The 13,961-nt window shown below is 34.6% G+C and overlaps 1 protein-coding gene and 1 pseudogene across 4 annotated transcripts; one reads left to right on the forward strand and one right to left on the reverse strand.

The window, feature by feature from the left end:
• The first annotated feature begins 8,274 nt into the window (after window positions 1-8,274).
• On the forward strand, window positions 8,275-10,099 carry LOC130963458 (peroxidase 4-like; annotated as a pseudogene).
• Window positions 10,100-10,358: 259 nt separating this feature from the next.
• Window positions 10,359-13,160, reverse strand: LOC130960652 (pectinesterase inhibitor 10-like). Of its 4 annotated transcripts, none has more exons than XM_057886099.1 (5): window positions 12,956-13,160; window positions 12,417-12,814; window positions 12,000-12,102; window positions 11,215-11,287; window positions 10,359-10,737 (listed from the first exon to the last, which is right to left on the reverse strand). In XM_057886099.1, exons 2-5 carry the CDS (start codon window positions 12,721-12,723, stop codon window positions 10,546-10,548), a joined length of 675 nt encoding a protein of 224 aa, XP_057742082.1. In that variant the 5' UTR covers window positions 12,724-12,814; window positions 12,956-13,160; the 3' UTR covers window positions 10,359-10,545. The 4 variants fall into 4 exon arrangements, with proteins under 4 accessions (XP_057742082.1, XP_057742080.1, XP_057742083.1 ...); XM_057886097.1 differs by having other exon boundaries at window positions 12,000-12,141; window positions 12,956-13,155; XM_057886100.1 differs by having other exon boundaries at window positions 11,215-11,284; window positions 12,956-13,153.
• Between the last annotated feature and the right edge of the window lie 801 nt (window positions 13,161-13,961).

Here is a 13,961-nt window from a genome sequence, read left to right on the forward strand (position 1 = left end):
AGGTAGGTGGGGTTTTATGAAGGATAGATGTGAGTGGTAAAGAGAAAGTTAGGATTTGATTGGTGAAGGGTTTTTGGGGAAGAGGTGTTGAGGTGATTGGTGAATGGGTGAAGAAGAAAGAGAGTGGTGGGGTAGGTGGGGATCTTGTGGGGTCCACAGATCCTGAGATATCAAGGAAAAGTCATCCCTGCACCAAGTGGCGAGCAAAATTGCTCTTCATGCCAATTCTGGCGTTAAACGCTGGGCTGGTGCCCATTTCTGGCGTTTAACGCTAACTTCTTGCCCTTTCCTGGCGTTTAACGCCAGTCTGGTGCCCCTTTCTGGCGTTAAACGCCCAGAATGGTGCCAGACTGGGCGTTAAACGCCCAACTGCTACCCTTACTGACGTTTAAACGCCAGCAAGACCTTCCTCCAGGGTGTGCTATTTTTCTTTCTATTTTTCATTCTGTTTTTACTTTTTCAATTGATTTTGTGACTTCTTATGATCATCAACCTACACAAAACATAAAATAACAAAGGAAAATATAATAATATAACATTGGGTTGCCTCCCAACAAGCGCTTCTTTAATGTCAGTAGCTTGACAGTGGGCTCTCATGGAGCTTCACAGATGCTCAGAGCAATGTTGGAACCTTCCAACACCAAACTTAGAGTTTGAATGTGGGGGTTCAACACCAAACTTAGAAGTTGGTTGTGGCCTCCCAACACCAAACTTAGAGTTTGACTGTGGGGGCTCTGTTTGACTCTGTTTTGAGAGAAGCTCTTCATGCTTCCTTTCCATGGTGACAGAGGGATATCCTTGAGCCTTAAACACAAAGGACTCTTCATTCACTTGAATGATCAATTCTCCTCTGTCCACATCAATCACAGCCTTTGCTGTGGCTAGGAAGGGTCTGCCAAGGATGATGGATTCATCCATGCACTTCCCAGTCTCTAGGACTATGAAATCAGCAGGGATGTAATGGTCTTCAATCTTCACCAGAACATCCTCTACAAGTCCATAAGCTTGTTTTCTTGAGTTATCTGCCATCTCTAGTGAGATTCTTGCAGCTTGTACCTCAAAGATCCCTAGCTTCTCCATTATAGAGAGAGGCATGAGGTTTACACTTGACCCTATGTCACACAGAGCCTTCTTAAAGGTCATGGTGCCTATGGTACAAGGTATTGAAAACTTCCCAGGATCTTGTCTCTTTTGAGGTAATTTCTGCCTAGACAAGTCATCCAGTTCTTTGGTGAGCAAAGGGAATTCATCCTCCCAAGTCTCATCACCAAATAACCTGTCATTTAGCTTCATGATTGCTCCAAGGTATTTAGCAACTTGCTCTTCAGTGACATACTCATCCTCTTCAGAGGAAGAATACTCATCAGAGCTCATGAATGGCAGAAGTAAATCCATTGGAATCTCTATGGTCTCAGTGTGAGCCTCAGATTCCCATGGTTCCTCATTAGGGAACTCATTGGAGGTCAGTGGACGTCTATTGAGGTCTTCCTCAGTGGCGTTCACTGCCTCTCCCTCCTCTCCAAATTCGGCCATGTTGATGGCCTTGCACTCTCCTTTTGGATTTTCTTCTGTATTGCTTGGAAGAGTACTAGGAGGGAGTTCAGTAATTTTCTTGCTCAGCTGTCCCACTTGTGCCTCCAAGTTTCTAATGGAGGATCTAGTTTCAGTCATGAAACTTTGAGTGGTTTTGATTAGATCAGAGACCATGGTTGCTAAGTCAGAGTGGTTCTGCTTAGAATTCTCTGTCTGTTGCTGAGAAGATGATGGAAAAGGCTTGCCATTGCTAAACCTGTTTCTTCCACCATTATTGTTGTTGAAACCTTGTTAAGGTCTCTGTTGATCCTTCCATGAGAGATTTGGATGATTTCTCCATGAAGAATTATAGGTGTTTCCATAGGGTTCTCCCATGTAATTCACCTCTTCCATTGAAGGGTTCTCAGGATCATAAGCTTCTTCTTCAGATGAAGCATCCTTAGTACTGCCTGGTGCAGCTTGCATTCCAAACAGACTTTGAGAGATCATATTGACTTGTTGAGTCAATATTTTGTTCTGAGCCAATATGGCATTTAGAGTATCAATCTCAAGAACTCATCTCTTCTGATTTGTCCCATTGTTCACAGGATTCCTTTCAGAAGTGTACATGAATTGGTTATTTGCAACCATTTCAATGAGTTCTTGAGCTTCTGTAGGCATCTTCTTCAGATGAAGAGATCCTCCAGCAGAGCTATCCAAAGACATCTTGGACAGTTCAGACAGACCATCATAGAAAATACCTATGATGCTCCATTCAGAAAGCATGTCAGAAGGACACTTTCTGATCAATTGTTTGTATCTTTCCCAAGCTTTATAGAGGGATTCACCTTCCTTCTGTCTGAAGGTTTGGACTTCCACTCTAAGCTTACTCAATTTTTGAGGTGGAAAGAACTTTGCCAAGAAGGCATTGACTAGCTTTTCCCAAGAGTTCAGGCTTTCTTTAGGTTGTGAGTCCAACCATATCCTAGCTCTGTCTCTTACAGCAAAAGGGAATAGCATAAGTCTGTAGACCTCAGGGTCAACCCCATTAGTCTTGACAGTGTCACAGATTTGCAAGAATTCAGCTAAAAACTGATGAGGATCTTCCAATGGAAGTCCATGGAACTTGCAATTCTGTTTCATTAGAGAAACTAATTGAGGCTTAAGCTCAAAGTTGTTTGCTCCAATGGCAGGGATAGAAATGCTTGTCCCATAGAAGTCGGGAGTAGGTGCAGTAAAGTCACCCAGCACCTTCCTTGCATTGTTGGCATTGTTGTTGTTTTCGGCTGCCATGGGTTCTTCTTCTTTGAAGATTTCTGTTAGGTCCTCTACAGAGAGTTGTGCCTTATCTTCTCTTAGCTTTCGCTTCAAGGTCCTTTCAGGTTCAGGGTCAGCCTCAACAAGAATACTTTTGTCTTTGCTCCTGCTCATATGAAAGAGAAGAGAACAAGAAAATATGGAATCCTCTATGTCACAGTATAGAGATTCCTTGAGGTGTCAGAGAAAAAGAAAAATAGAAGGAAGGAGTAGAGAATTCGAACTTATCAAGAAAGATGGAGTTCGAATTGTGCATTAAGGAATAGTGTTAGTCCATAAATAGAAGGATATGAGAAGAGGGGAAGAAATTTTCGAAAATTAAGTAAAAGATTTTAAAAACATTTTGAAAAACACCAATTGATTTTTGAAAACCAAGAGTGGAAAAGAGATCAAGTGATTTTTGAAAAAGATTTTGAAATTAGAAATTAAAAAGATATGATTGAAAACTATTTTGAAAAAAATGTGATTAAAAAAGATATGATTGAAAAGTTATGTTTTTAAAAAGATGTGATTGAGAAGGTATGATTTGAAAAACAATTTAAAAAGATTTGATTTTAAAAATTAATGACTTGGCTAACAAGAAAAGATATGATTCAAACATTAAACATTTCTCAACAGAAAAGGCAACATACTTGAAATGTTGAATCAAATCATTAATTGATAGCAAGTATCTTTGAAAAAGGAAAGAAATTGATTTTGAAAATATTTGATTGAAAAGATTTGATTTGAAAAAGATTTGATTTTGAAAAATTTTGAAAACTTGAAAAAAATTTGCATTAAAAACAGAATCTTCCCTCTTGTGCCATCCTGGCGTTAAACGCCCAGAATGGTGCACATTCTGGCGTTTAACGCCCAAAGCACTACCCTTTTGGGCGTTAAACGCCCAGCCAGGCACCCTGGCTGGCGTTTAAACGCCAATTTGCCTTCTTCACTGGGCGTTTTGAACGCCCAGCTTTTTCTGTGTAATTCCTCTGTTGTATGTTCTGAATCTTCAATTCTCTGTATTATTGACTTGAAAAGACACCAATTAAAAATATTTTTAGATTTTTAATAATGAGGAATAATCAGAATGCAACTAAAATCAAATAACAATGCATGCAAGACACCAAACTTAGCAGTTTGTGTACTACTGACACTAACAAAATGAGAATGCATATAACAAAACACTCAAGTCAAGAGAATTCAAAGATCAAAACAAGGAAATCATCAAGAACATCTTGAAGATCTCTTAAGACACATGAATGAATGCAAGAAGAACAGAAACATGCAATTGACACCAAACTTAAAATGAGACACTAGACTCAACAAGAAACATAAAATATTTTTGGTTTTTATGATTTTGTAATTTTTTTTTGATTTTTCGAAAATTAAGTGGAAAAGAAAATAAAGGTATCAAAATTCTTAATGAGAATTCCAGGAATCATGCAATGTTAGTCTAAAGCTTTAGTCTAAAGGAATTAGACATGGCTAGCCAAGCTTCAGCAGGACATTGTATTCAAGAGCTAAATTGATGAGAATCAATCAGCTTTGGTGATGATAAGAACATCACCTTGAAACACTAGAATTCATTCTTAAGAACTCTGAAGATAAATACCTAATCTAAGCAACAAGATGAACCGTCAGTTGTCCATACTCGAAACAATCCCCGGCAACGGCGCCAAAAACTTGGTGCACAAAATTGTGATCACTACTTTTCACAACTCAAATAATCCCCGGTAATGAATCCAAAAACTTGGTGCTCAATACCATGGTTTAAACACAACTTCGCACAACTAACCAGCAAGTGCACTGGGTCGTCCAAGTAATAAACCTTACGGGAGTAAGGGTCGATCCCACGGAGATTGTTGGTATGAAGCAAGCTATGGTCACCTTGTAAATCTTAGTCAGGCAGATTCAAATGGTTATGGATGATATACGAATAAAGCATAAAGATAGAGATACTTATGTAGTTCATTGGTGAGAATTTCAGATAAGCGAATGGAGATGCTTTGTCCCTTCCGTCTCTCTGCTTTCCTACTGTCTTCATCCAATCCTTCTTACTCCTTTCCATGGCAAGCTGTATGTTGGGCATCACCGTTGTCAGTGGCTACAGTCCCGTCCTCTCAGTGAAAATGTTCAACGCACCCTGTCACGGCACGGCTAATCATCTGTCGGTTCTCAATCAGGTTGGAATAGAATCCAGTGATTCTTTTGCGTCTGTCACTAACGCCCAGCCTTCAGGAGTTTGAAGCTCGTCACAGTCATTCAATCATTGAATCCTACTCAGAATACCACAGACAAGGTTTAGACCTTCCGGATTCTCTTGAATGCCTCCATCAATTCTAGCTTATACCACGAAGATTCCGATTAAAGAATCCAAGAGATAAACATTCAAGCCTTGTTTGCTTGTAGAATGGGAGTGGTTGTCAGGCACGCGTTCATGAGTGAGAATGATGATGAGCGTCACATAATCATCACATTCATCATGTTCTTGAGTGCGAATGAATATCTTGGAATAAGAACAAGCTGAATTGAATAGAAGAACAATAGTAATTGCATTAATACTCGAGGTATATGGTGTGTAGAAACTCCACCGTTGAAAATACATAAGAACAAGGTCTAGGCATGGCCTTGAGGCCAGCCCCCAAAACGTGATCAAAAGATTCAAAGATCTAAAGATGATCTAAGATCCAAAGATGAAAATACAATAGAAAAAGGTCCTATTTGTAGAGAACTAGTAGCCTAGGGTTTACAAAAATGAGTAAATGACATAAAAATCCACTTCCGGGCCCACTTGGTGTGTGCTTGGGCTGAGCATTGAAGCATTTTCATGTAGAGACTTCTCTTGGAGTTAAACGCCAGCTTTTGTGCCAGTTTGGGCGTTAACTCCCATTCTTGTGCCAGTTCCGGCGTTTAACGCCGGGCAGTTTTGAGCTGATTTGGAACGCCGGTTTGGGCCATCAAATCTCGGACAAAGTATGGACTATTATACATTGCTGGAAAGCCCAGGATGTCTACTTTCCAACGCCGTTGAGAGCGCACCAATTGGGCTTCTGTAGCTCCAGAAAATTCACTTCGAGTGCAGAGAGGTCAGAATCCAACAGCATCTGCAGTCCTTTTCAGTCTCTGAATCAGAGTTTTGCTCAGGTCCCTCAATTTCAACCAGAAAATTCCTGAAATCACAAAAAAACACTCAAACTCATAGTAAAGTCCAGAAAAGTGAATTTTAACTAAAAACTAATAAAAATATAATAAAAACTAACGAAAACATACTAAAAATATACTAAAAACAATGCCAAAAAGCGTATAAATTATCCGCTCATCAAGTGGCAAAGCGAGCCGGCCCGCCCAACCCTCCCCGTCCCGCTTAGACCCACACCATAAGGACAGTCCGGTCCGTCCTACCAACTAAAATGGATTTAAAATGCTAGTCCGCCCCGCTTTGTGGGATTGGCGGGCCGGCGGGCTAGCTCGTTTGACTTTATTTTTTTTTTGAAAAGTAAAATTAATTAAAATTAACTAAAAAATAATAATTAAAAAATTAAATACAAATAAAAAATAGTTAAATTATAATATAATTTTTTTACTATTTTTTTAATTTTTAACATAAATAAAATTGTTCAAAATAATATTTGTCAATAGAACCATCTTTATTCTAAAAAATAAGTCACATAATTTGAACATATATACGAAATTATAAAATAAAATAAATAAAGTCACATAATTAAAACATATATACATAATTTGGTAAATTTTTTTTAATTTGACAGGTTTCAAATTCTAGTCTGACCCACATTTTTTAGCGGGTTTGGCGGGTATATATATATATATTTTATTATATAAAGGTAGAAATTTTTTGTTCTAAAAAATATAAAATAAATAAATACAAAAAATATAATTTTTTTTATTCATTAAGATTAATTATTATGCAAAAAAAAATTTATAATATTAAAATAATATTTTAAACTACAACATAAAAATATAAAATAATTAAAATTTATTTTATATTACTTGACAAATAATTAGATTATTATATTTAAAAATTTATTAACTAATTATTTTGTTAAATATATTATTATATAACATAATTTTTATTAAAATACTTGTAAAAGTAAAATTTATTTAAAAAATTATATATAATACATGAAAATATTATTTTTTTTATTTAGGTATGTATTTAAAATTATATTATTTATTCTATTTTTTAAAAAAATAAAAAAGTTAATATTTTCATGTATTATATATAATATTTTAAATAAATTATATTTTTAAAATATTTTTATGAAAAATTATATTATATAATAATATCTTTAATAAAAATAGTTAGTTGATAAATTTTGAATATAATAATCTAATTATTTATCAAGTAATATAAAATAAAGTTTTAATTATTTTATATTTTTATGTTACAATTTAAAATATTATTTTAATATAATTTTTTGATATTATAAAAAAATTTTGCATAATAATTCATTTTAATAAATAAAAAATACTCATATATTTTATATTTATATATTTTATATTTAATTATTTAAGAATAAAAGATTCTGTTGCCGTTTAAAGTATTGTGTATTAAAATATTATCATTTAAAATATTTATTTATGTACTAGGATATTCTATATTTATTAGAGTCCATCAATGCTCTTCTTTTATATTAGCCTATGATTTTTATCTAATAAAATATAATGGTCTATATAAGTGTGGCTCATTCAATAAGCACAATTGTTGAACTCATTTTAGACATACTCGTATGTATGATGTGTAACAGCCCGGATAACCCGCTAGCACGATATTGTTCGTTTTGGCACACAAGGCCTCACGGTTTTGTCCCCACACTCACTCGTCAAAACGCTTCGTTCCCCTCCCCAACCGAACGGTTTTCGCTGGTACATCGATCCAGGCTCTGGTTCTGATACCATCTGTAACAGCCCAGACCACCCGCTAGCACGATATTATCCGCTTTGGCACACAAGGCCTCACGGGGCCTCACGGTTTTGTCCCCACACTCACTCGTCAAAACGCTTCGTTCTCCTCCCCAACCGAACGGTTTTCGCTGGTACATCGATCTGAGCTCTGGCTCTGATACCATCTGTAATAGCCCAGACCACCCGCTAGCACGATATTGTCCGCTTTGGCACACAAGGCCTCACGGTTTTGCCTTTGACGATAGAGATGATAGCCGAAGGCCCCCACACTCACTCGTCAAAACGCGTCATGTTATGGAGAGGTATCCACACCCTTATAAGGCATGCTTCGTTCCCCTCCCCAACCGATATGAGACCTTACATGATGTATTATCTTAAATCTAATAACATCAATACAAAAAGACGAGGGAGCACAAGCCAAAAGTTTGACTGTTATACTCAAAATTCGAATAAACATCATGTAAAAGAATTTCTTTTGAATTTGCGAAAAATTTGTATAAATTTTTATTTTGTGGGTTATCTAAAACAAAGATGGTAAAAATGGGTCTAGATGTCATAATTCCAATGTCTTTAATTGAACATGTTTATGTCCACTCCTTAGACCATAGTGAAAAATATATATGAAATTTTAATACCTAAGTTAACAAAAATTTTAAGTAGAGCTTGCATTGTATAAGTTGTACAAAAAATATTTGAAGTGTTAGTTATCATCAGATAAATCTCTTTTATTGGTAACGGATAATTTTTTTTTAACTGTGAGAAAAGTTATATCAGGCTCAGTTGATTATCAACTTTGATTATCATCTTTGTAGTGATAATTAAAGAAATAAAAAAATTTTTAACTTATTTTCTAAGTCGGATTGAGTCACGGGTCCTAAGACCCGAGTTAGTGTTCTTATCCGTTTGGTTTGGAAGTGAATGCTCCTTCATTGGAACAGGTTGCATGAAAAATGAGTTTGGACAAAGCTAATTTGAGTCCATGTATGAATAACCTTCTTTCTAAGATCCTTTTATTTGTCTTATCCTAAAATATATTTTTTTATCAATAAAAATCAAATTCTAAATTTTTTGGTTACAAAAGTTTTGATATTATATTATGAAATTATTTATCGTAAAAATTTAAATATTTAATTATTTTGTTGGTTCTTATAATTTTACTAAATTTACAATTAGGTCTTTATATTTTTTTTCTTTTAATTAGGTCTTTATATTACTTTTAATTTTATAATTAGATCATTTTTCGTATAAAAAATATTAGAATTAATTGAATATTTCTTTGTAAATTGAAGGTATTCATAATTAAAAACCTAATAAGATTTTTGACTGCATTTATATTGGGAGGAATATTTTATTAATTTTAATGTTTTTGACATAAAAATGACTTAATTACAACAATTTCAGCAAGAGGGTTCAATGTGATTGATGACATCAAAGCCATGGTGGAGAAAGAATGCCTTGCGGTGGTGTCATGTGCTGATATTCTTGCATTGGCTACTAGAGACTCTGTAGTTTATGTAATGTACACCAACCAAATTTTAGTGATGAGTGTTATAAGTGAAATTGTGGGCTTAAAACATTGATAATTTTGCAGTTGGGAGGACCATCTTGGGAAGTAGGCTTACGAAGAAGAGATTCTACTACAGCAAGCAGACTTGATGCTAATAACTCCATTCCTGCACCCTCCTTCAGTCTAAGTACTCTCAAACAGAATTTCGCTAACCAAGGCCTTTTAGAGAAAGACTTGGTCGCCCTTTCAGGTAACTATTATTTGAAGGTGGTTATTTCTATGAAGACGTCTTCATGTAAAGATAGATGATATTAGGGATCGTTAGATGGCTCAGTCAAACATGTCAAATGATTTGTAAATTTATCTTCACATAAAGACGTTATCATGGAAGTAGTAACCTTACTTGAATCATGCCACCAATTATATATAATGAAATTTCAATTAATAAGGGTAGATTTCCATAACAGGGGCACATACCATTGACCTAGCTCAATGCAGACTTTTCGGACCACATATCTACAATGACACCAACATTGATGCCTCTTATGCCAAATTCTTGCAGAGCAAGTGTCCCAGAACTGGAAACGACAAATTGCTCGAACTCCTCGACCGTCAAACTCCCTTCCATTTCGATAACCTGTACAACAAGAATTTAGTTCAGAAGAAGGTTCTTCTTTATTCTGACCAGAAGCTGTACACCGACGATTCTACCGACCATCTAGTGGGGAAATATGCTACGGATAGAGTTGCAACTTTTTAATGACTTTGCCAGCGACATGGTGAAAATGAGCAGAATCAAGCCTCTCACAGGAGGAAAAAAAAAGGGAGATCAGACTCAATTGTGCTAAAGTCAACTAAACATCTACTACTTAAAATTATGTAATAAATAATAATAGCTATTTTTCTTTCCAAAACTATGTCTGAATTTCGATAATTTGTTCTTGCTGTCAAGGAACCTGGTTTATTTCATCAATAAACTTTCTTGAGTTTATATGAATGTGCACATGATTTTCCCAAGCTCTTCAGTTTTCACAATAATGTAATTTTAATTATTTATTACATCTATTTGGTTATAGTGATCTTGTAACTATAAATTTGTCATCATGCTAAGATGCAATGAAAGGAATCATAATATTTATTCAGCTTATCCATACAATTTGCATCTCTGTGAATTCAGGAATTCATCATGACCAAAAGGTTTACAAGAATATTATATTTTGTTAGAGGGGTTGAAGTTATATCGTTTAGAAAACTGGTATATCATTACTATACAACTAGCTAAACAAAAAACAACGTTCTAGCTGCTAGTTACACTTGGATCGCATCTTTGCCACTTCATGCGGTTCATCATCTGTTTCAACTTCCTCTTCCATCGTTTCAAATTCATCAATCATTTTCAAGTAGGCTTTCTGTTTTTCAATGTAATCTTGCAGCTCGGAATCCTTGAACGTATCTTCTGATGATGTGGTATGTTCTGATGATGTGGTGCGCTGCTTCTGCAAAAAGCAAAAATGAACCCAAAAACTTCAGCATTGTATCTATTACGACATGATTCAATCAGGAATTTCGAAATAATAACCATACAAAAATATATGGCATATGTAGATAAGTACTTCAAAGATTTTAATCACATTCTACTTCAAACTGAACTATTTAAGACTTTTTGTAGAAGAATAAGTAATTACCAAAAGAGTTCTGACTTTTTGCCAATCACAAATTATGCAATTTACTCGAAACTTAAACACAACATACTTAAGAAATTTGAAAAACAACTAGAAAAGCACGAGTCTCTAGCTTTAACTATTATACACACACTGTATGCAAAATTCTTATTGCAGTATTTTCAGAATGGACCATTTCAGGAAACAACAACAACAACTTGCAAACAATAATAATCAATCAACACACATATACATAGGAGTTTGACGGTCCAAATAAATCCATTGAAACAGAGTAATAATCAATCTATTTACCTTTCTCAAAGGACTTGTCAATGCCTTGGCTTTAGGTAGATTTGCACTTTTACCACCATCAGTTTTCGGGCTGCTTTTCATGACAACAGAACATACGTGACAAATAATTATATGGTATGCTTTCTAGGAAAGAGACAATATAAGTAACAATGAAACTTGGCTGCCTCAATTAAGCCCATAGTTACTGTGGATGTGTCCAACTATAACATATACATCAATATCAATAAGGAATTAAGGAAACACGAACTTAGAGAATTTGACGGATTCTATTTGAAGGCTAAAACAGATGAAACAAAAAGGAGAAATCTTAATCATTAATAACTTCAATATAGCATCACATGCACCACAACAAACCATGATAGACTTTCCAAGTTTTCAATCAAGACCTACACGCCTAACTCGACCAATCCACGTAGCACACAACATTCATCAGAATATCTTAAGCAAAATTCTTCCAACTTGCAAGACGTAAAACTATCATGAGAAAAACAGGACAAAAATTCTTCGTGTGGAACTATATCCCTATTTCTTATCTTTTTTGTTTTAAAAATTTTCTTAATCTCTTTGTTAACTATTTCCCTATTGAAGCACTTCATTCATACTTTCCCAAAGTGCTCAAATTATAAAGGTTTGCAGCATAATTTCTTTTCCATTTCTACTACTCCATGAACCTTACTCAGCCCAAGTACTAATTTCTTCAACCAATGTTAATCACACGGTTACACCTACATCCAAGTTCTAGAGCAACACTAACAGTGACTTAGTAAAACAGGAGGAAGAATTACCTTGTATCAGAGAGCTTCAAAATGGGTGTGCTGATGTCAGGAAATGCCAAAGCCTTCCCTTTATCCTTCCTTTTATTTGGAGCACTTCTTCGGCCGTAGGTTACTGAAATAGGCTCAAAATCCTCAAGATCAACAAAATTCCCTGAATTCAAAGCAAATAAAATTGCACACTCAATAAATTACCCTAAACCCTAATCCACAATCAATTACTAACAATCACCGTTTATATATCATTGTAAATCTAGCGTTGCTCCCAAGCAACTTGAGCTTAACTCAAATTGAGCTAGAATCTCATCCTAATTTGTAAAATCATTGCACTGCAAGCGAGAATAATCCTAAAAGGCGCAAATTACAGATAAAAGCTGAAATAATATTGGAAACAAATTCAAGAAATTGAGAGCAGAATAATTGAAGTACCGGGAGGAGACGAGGTTTTCGGCGACGAAGGCGGAGGAGGAGCAACGGCAGGGTTCGAAGAAGTGCTTTGGAGATTTGTGGAAGCGTTGGTAGAAGAGGCGCATGAAGAAGGTTTATTAAGGCGAGGTTTGGAATAAGTAGAAGGAGGTTTGGATTTGGGTTTGGGTTTGATAGGGTTTATGGAAAGTGGAGAAGAAGAAGAGTTAAGAGTGTTGGTGCGATCAGAGAGAGGGTTTCTGCGTTTAGTGGTTCGGAACATGGGTTGATCTGTAAGCGCTATTCGCATCAACTGGAGAGTGTTGGGCATCTTGTAACAAAGCTTCGATTTTTTCTGGTCTCATTCCAGGTTTAGATTGCTGAAGTAGTAACTTAACCATATTTTTTCTGTAAACATTTTACTAAAAAATAAAGGCAAACAAAAAATTTATAGTGCACATATAAAAAAAAAAGTTAAATTGCAACTTCAAAAAATAACAAAACAATCAAGGTAGAACTACACATGTTCATAAAGTGCAAAGAATGGAAAGTGAGTATTGTACCTTGCCATGACACTATTACTTTTGTTTTGACAAAATCTGCTTAGAAGCTTCAACCAAAAGTTTCAATCTGTTCAGAATAAACCAATTATGTTTAAAAACACAAATTAAACCAAAATGAAGCTTCTTTTCTGTAATAATGAACTCTAGAAGTATGTATATAATTATCTTAGATACGACAAAATATATAGTCACTAAAATATATAGGATCATGAGCTATTCTCTGTTTTCTGAAGTACTGTTTCAATTCAGAAATTAAAAAAAGAAGACCTACAGCTACATGATATATTAGAAATCCTGGAATTCAAGGATGCTAAAGTTCAATTTGATGCTATTTCTAACAGGTTAATTGCATTTCACTAATACGTTTATTAGCTGGCATGAACTATTTTCTAATATATACAATATTCATATTTAACACAGATATATACATCTACTGATACAAATCGATGAAAACACAATTTCTTGATATTACAGGTATCTTGTCCTAAGAAATCTACTGATACAAAACGAGACAAGAATAATGTCATAAGTAGAAGATTATAAGACAAGAATACTGTTTATCACAAAGCATGATGATCATCACAACTCATAAGAATTCAAATTTTTCCATAAAACTAGCTGGCAGCCAATGACAAACTCTGCATGGATAAGAATACTATCATATACTAAAATTGGGTTTTTCCCCAACAATGAAAGTGAGGTGTCACTTTTTCGTGAACCAATTTTTCCTCCAAAATAAATGCATTTAATGAATAATACATAATTATACTAATTTAGGAAAATATCTTTATTTTAATTATATAAAATCAATATTTAATGCATTATTAAACTACTTATCAATTATTAATCAGAAATATTTTTAATTATTTTAATTAATAATGCATAATTATACTAATTTAAAAAAATCTCTTTATTATAATTATATAAAATTAATATTTAATGCATCATTAAACTAATTATCAATCGAAAATATTTTTAAATATGTTAATTATATTCATTTTAATTA

The sequence above is a fragment of the Arachis stenosperma genome, chromosome 2 (assembly GCF_014773155.1).
Source record: "Arachis stenosperma cultivar V10309 chromosome 2, arast.V10309.gnm1.PFL2, whole genome shotgun sequence".
Classification (NCBI taxonomy): Eukaryota; Viridiplantae; Streptophyta; class Magnoliopsida; order Fabales; family Fabaceae; genus Arachis; species Arachis stenosperma.

Coding starts and splice junctions, on each gene's coding strand:
- LOC130960652 (XM_057886097.1), bottom strand. CDS start 12,723: ATGCCCAACACTCTCCAGTTGATGCGAATAGCGCTTACAGATCAACCC. Junction 12,142..12,416: donor GAAAACCTCGTCTCCTCCCG/GTACTTCAATTA, acceptor CTTTGAATTCAG/GGAATTTTGTTGATCTTGAG. Junction 10,738..11,214: donor TGACAAGTCCTTTGAGAAAG/GTAAATAGATTG, acceptor TGCTTTTTGCAG/AAGCAGCGCACCACATCATC.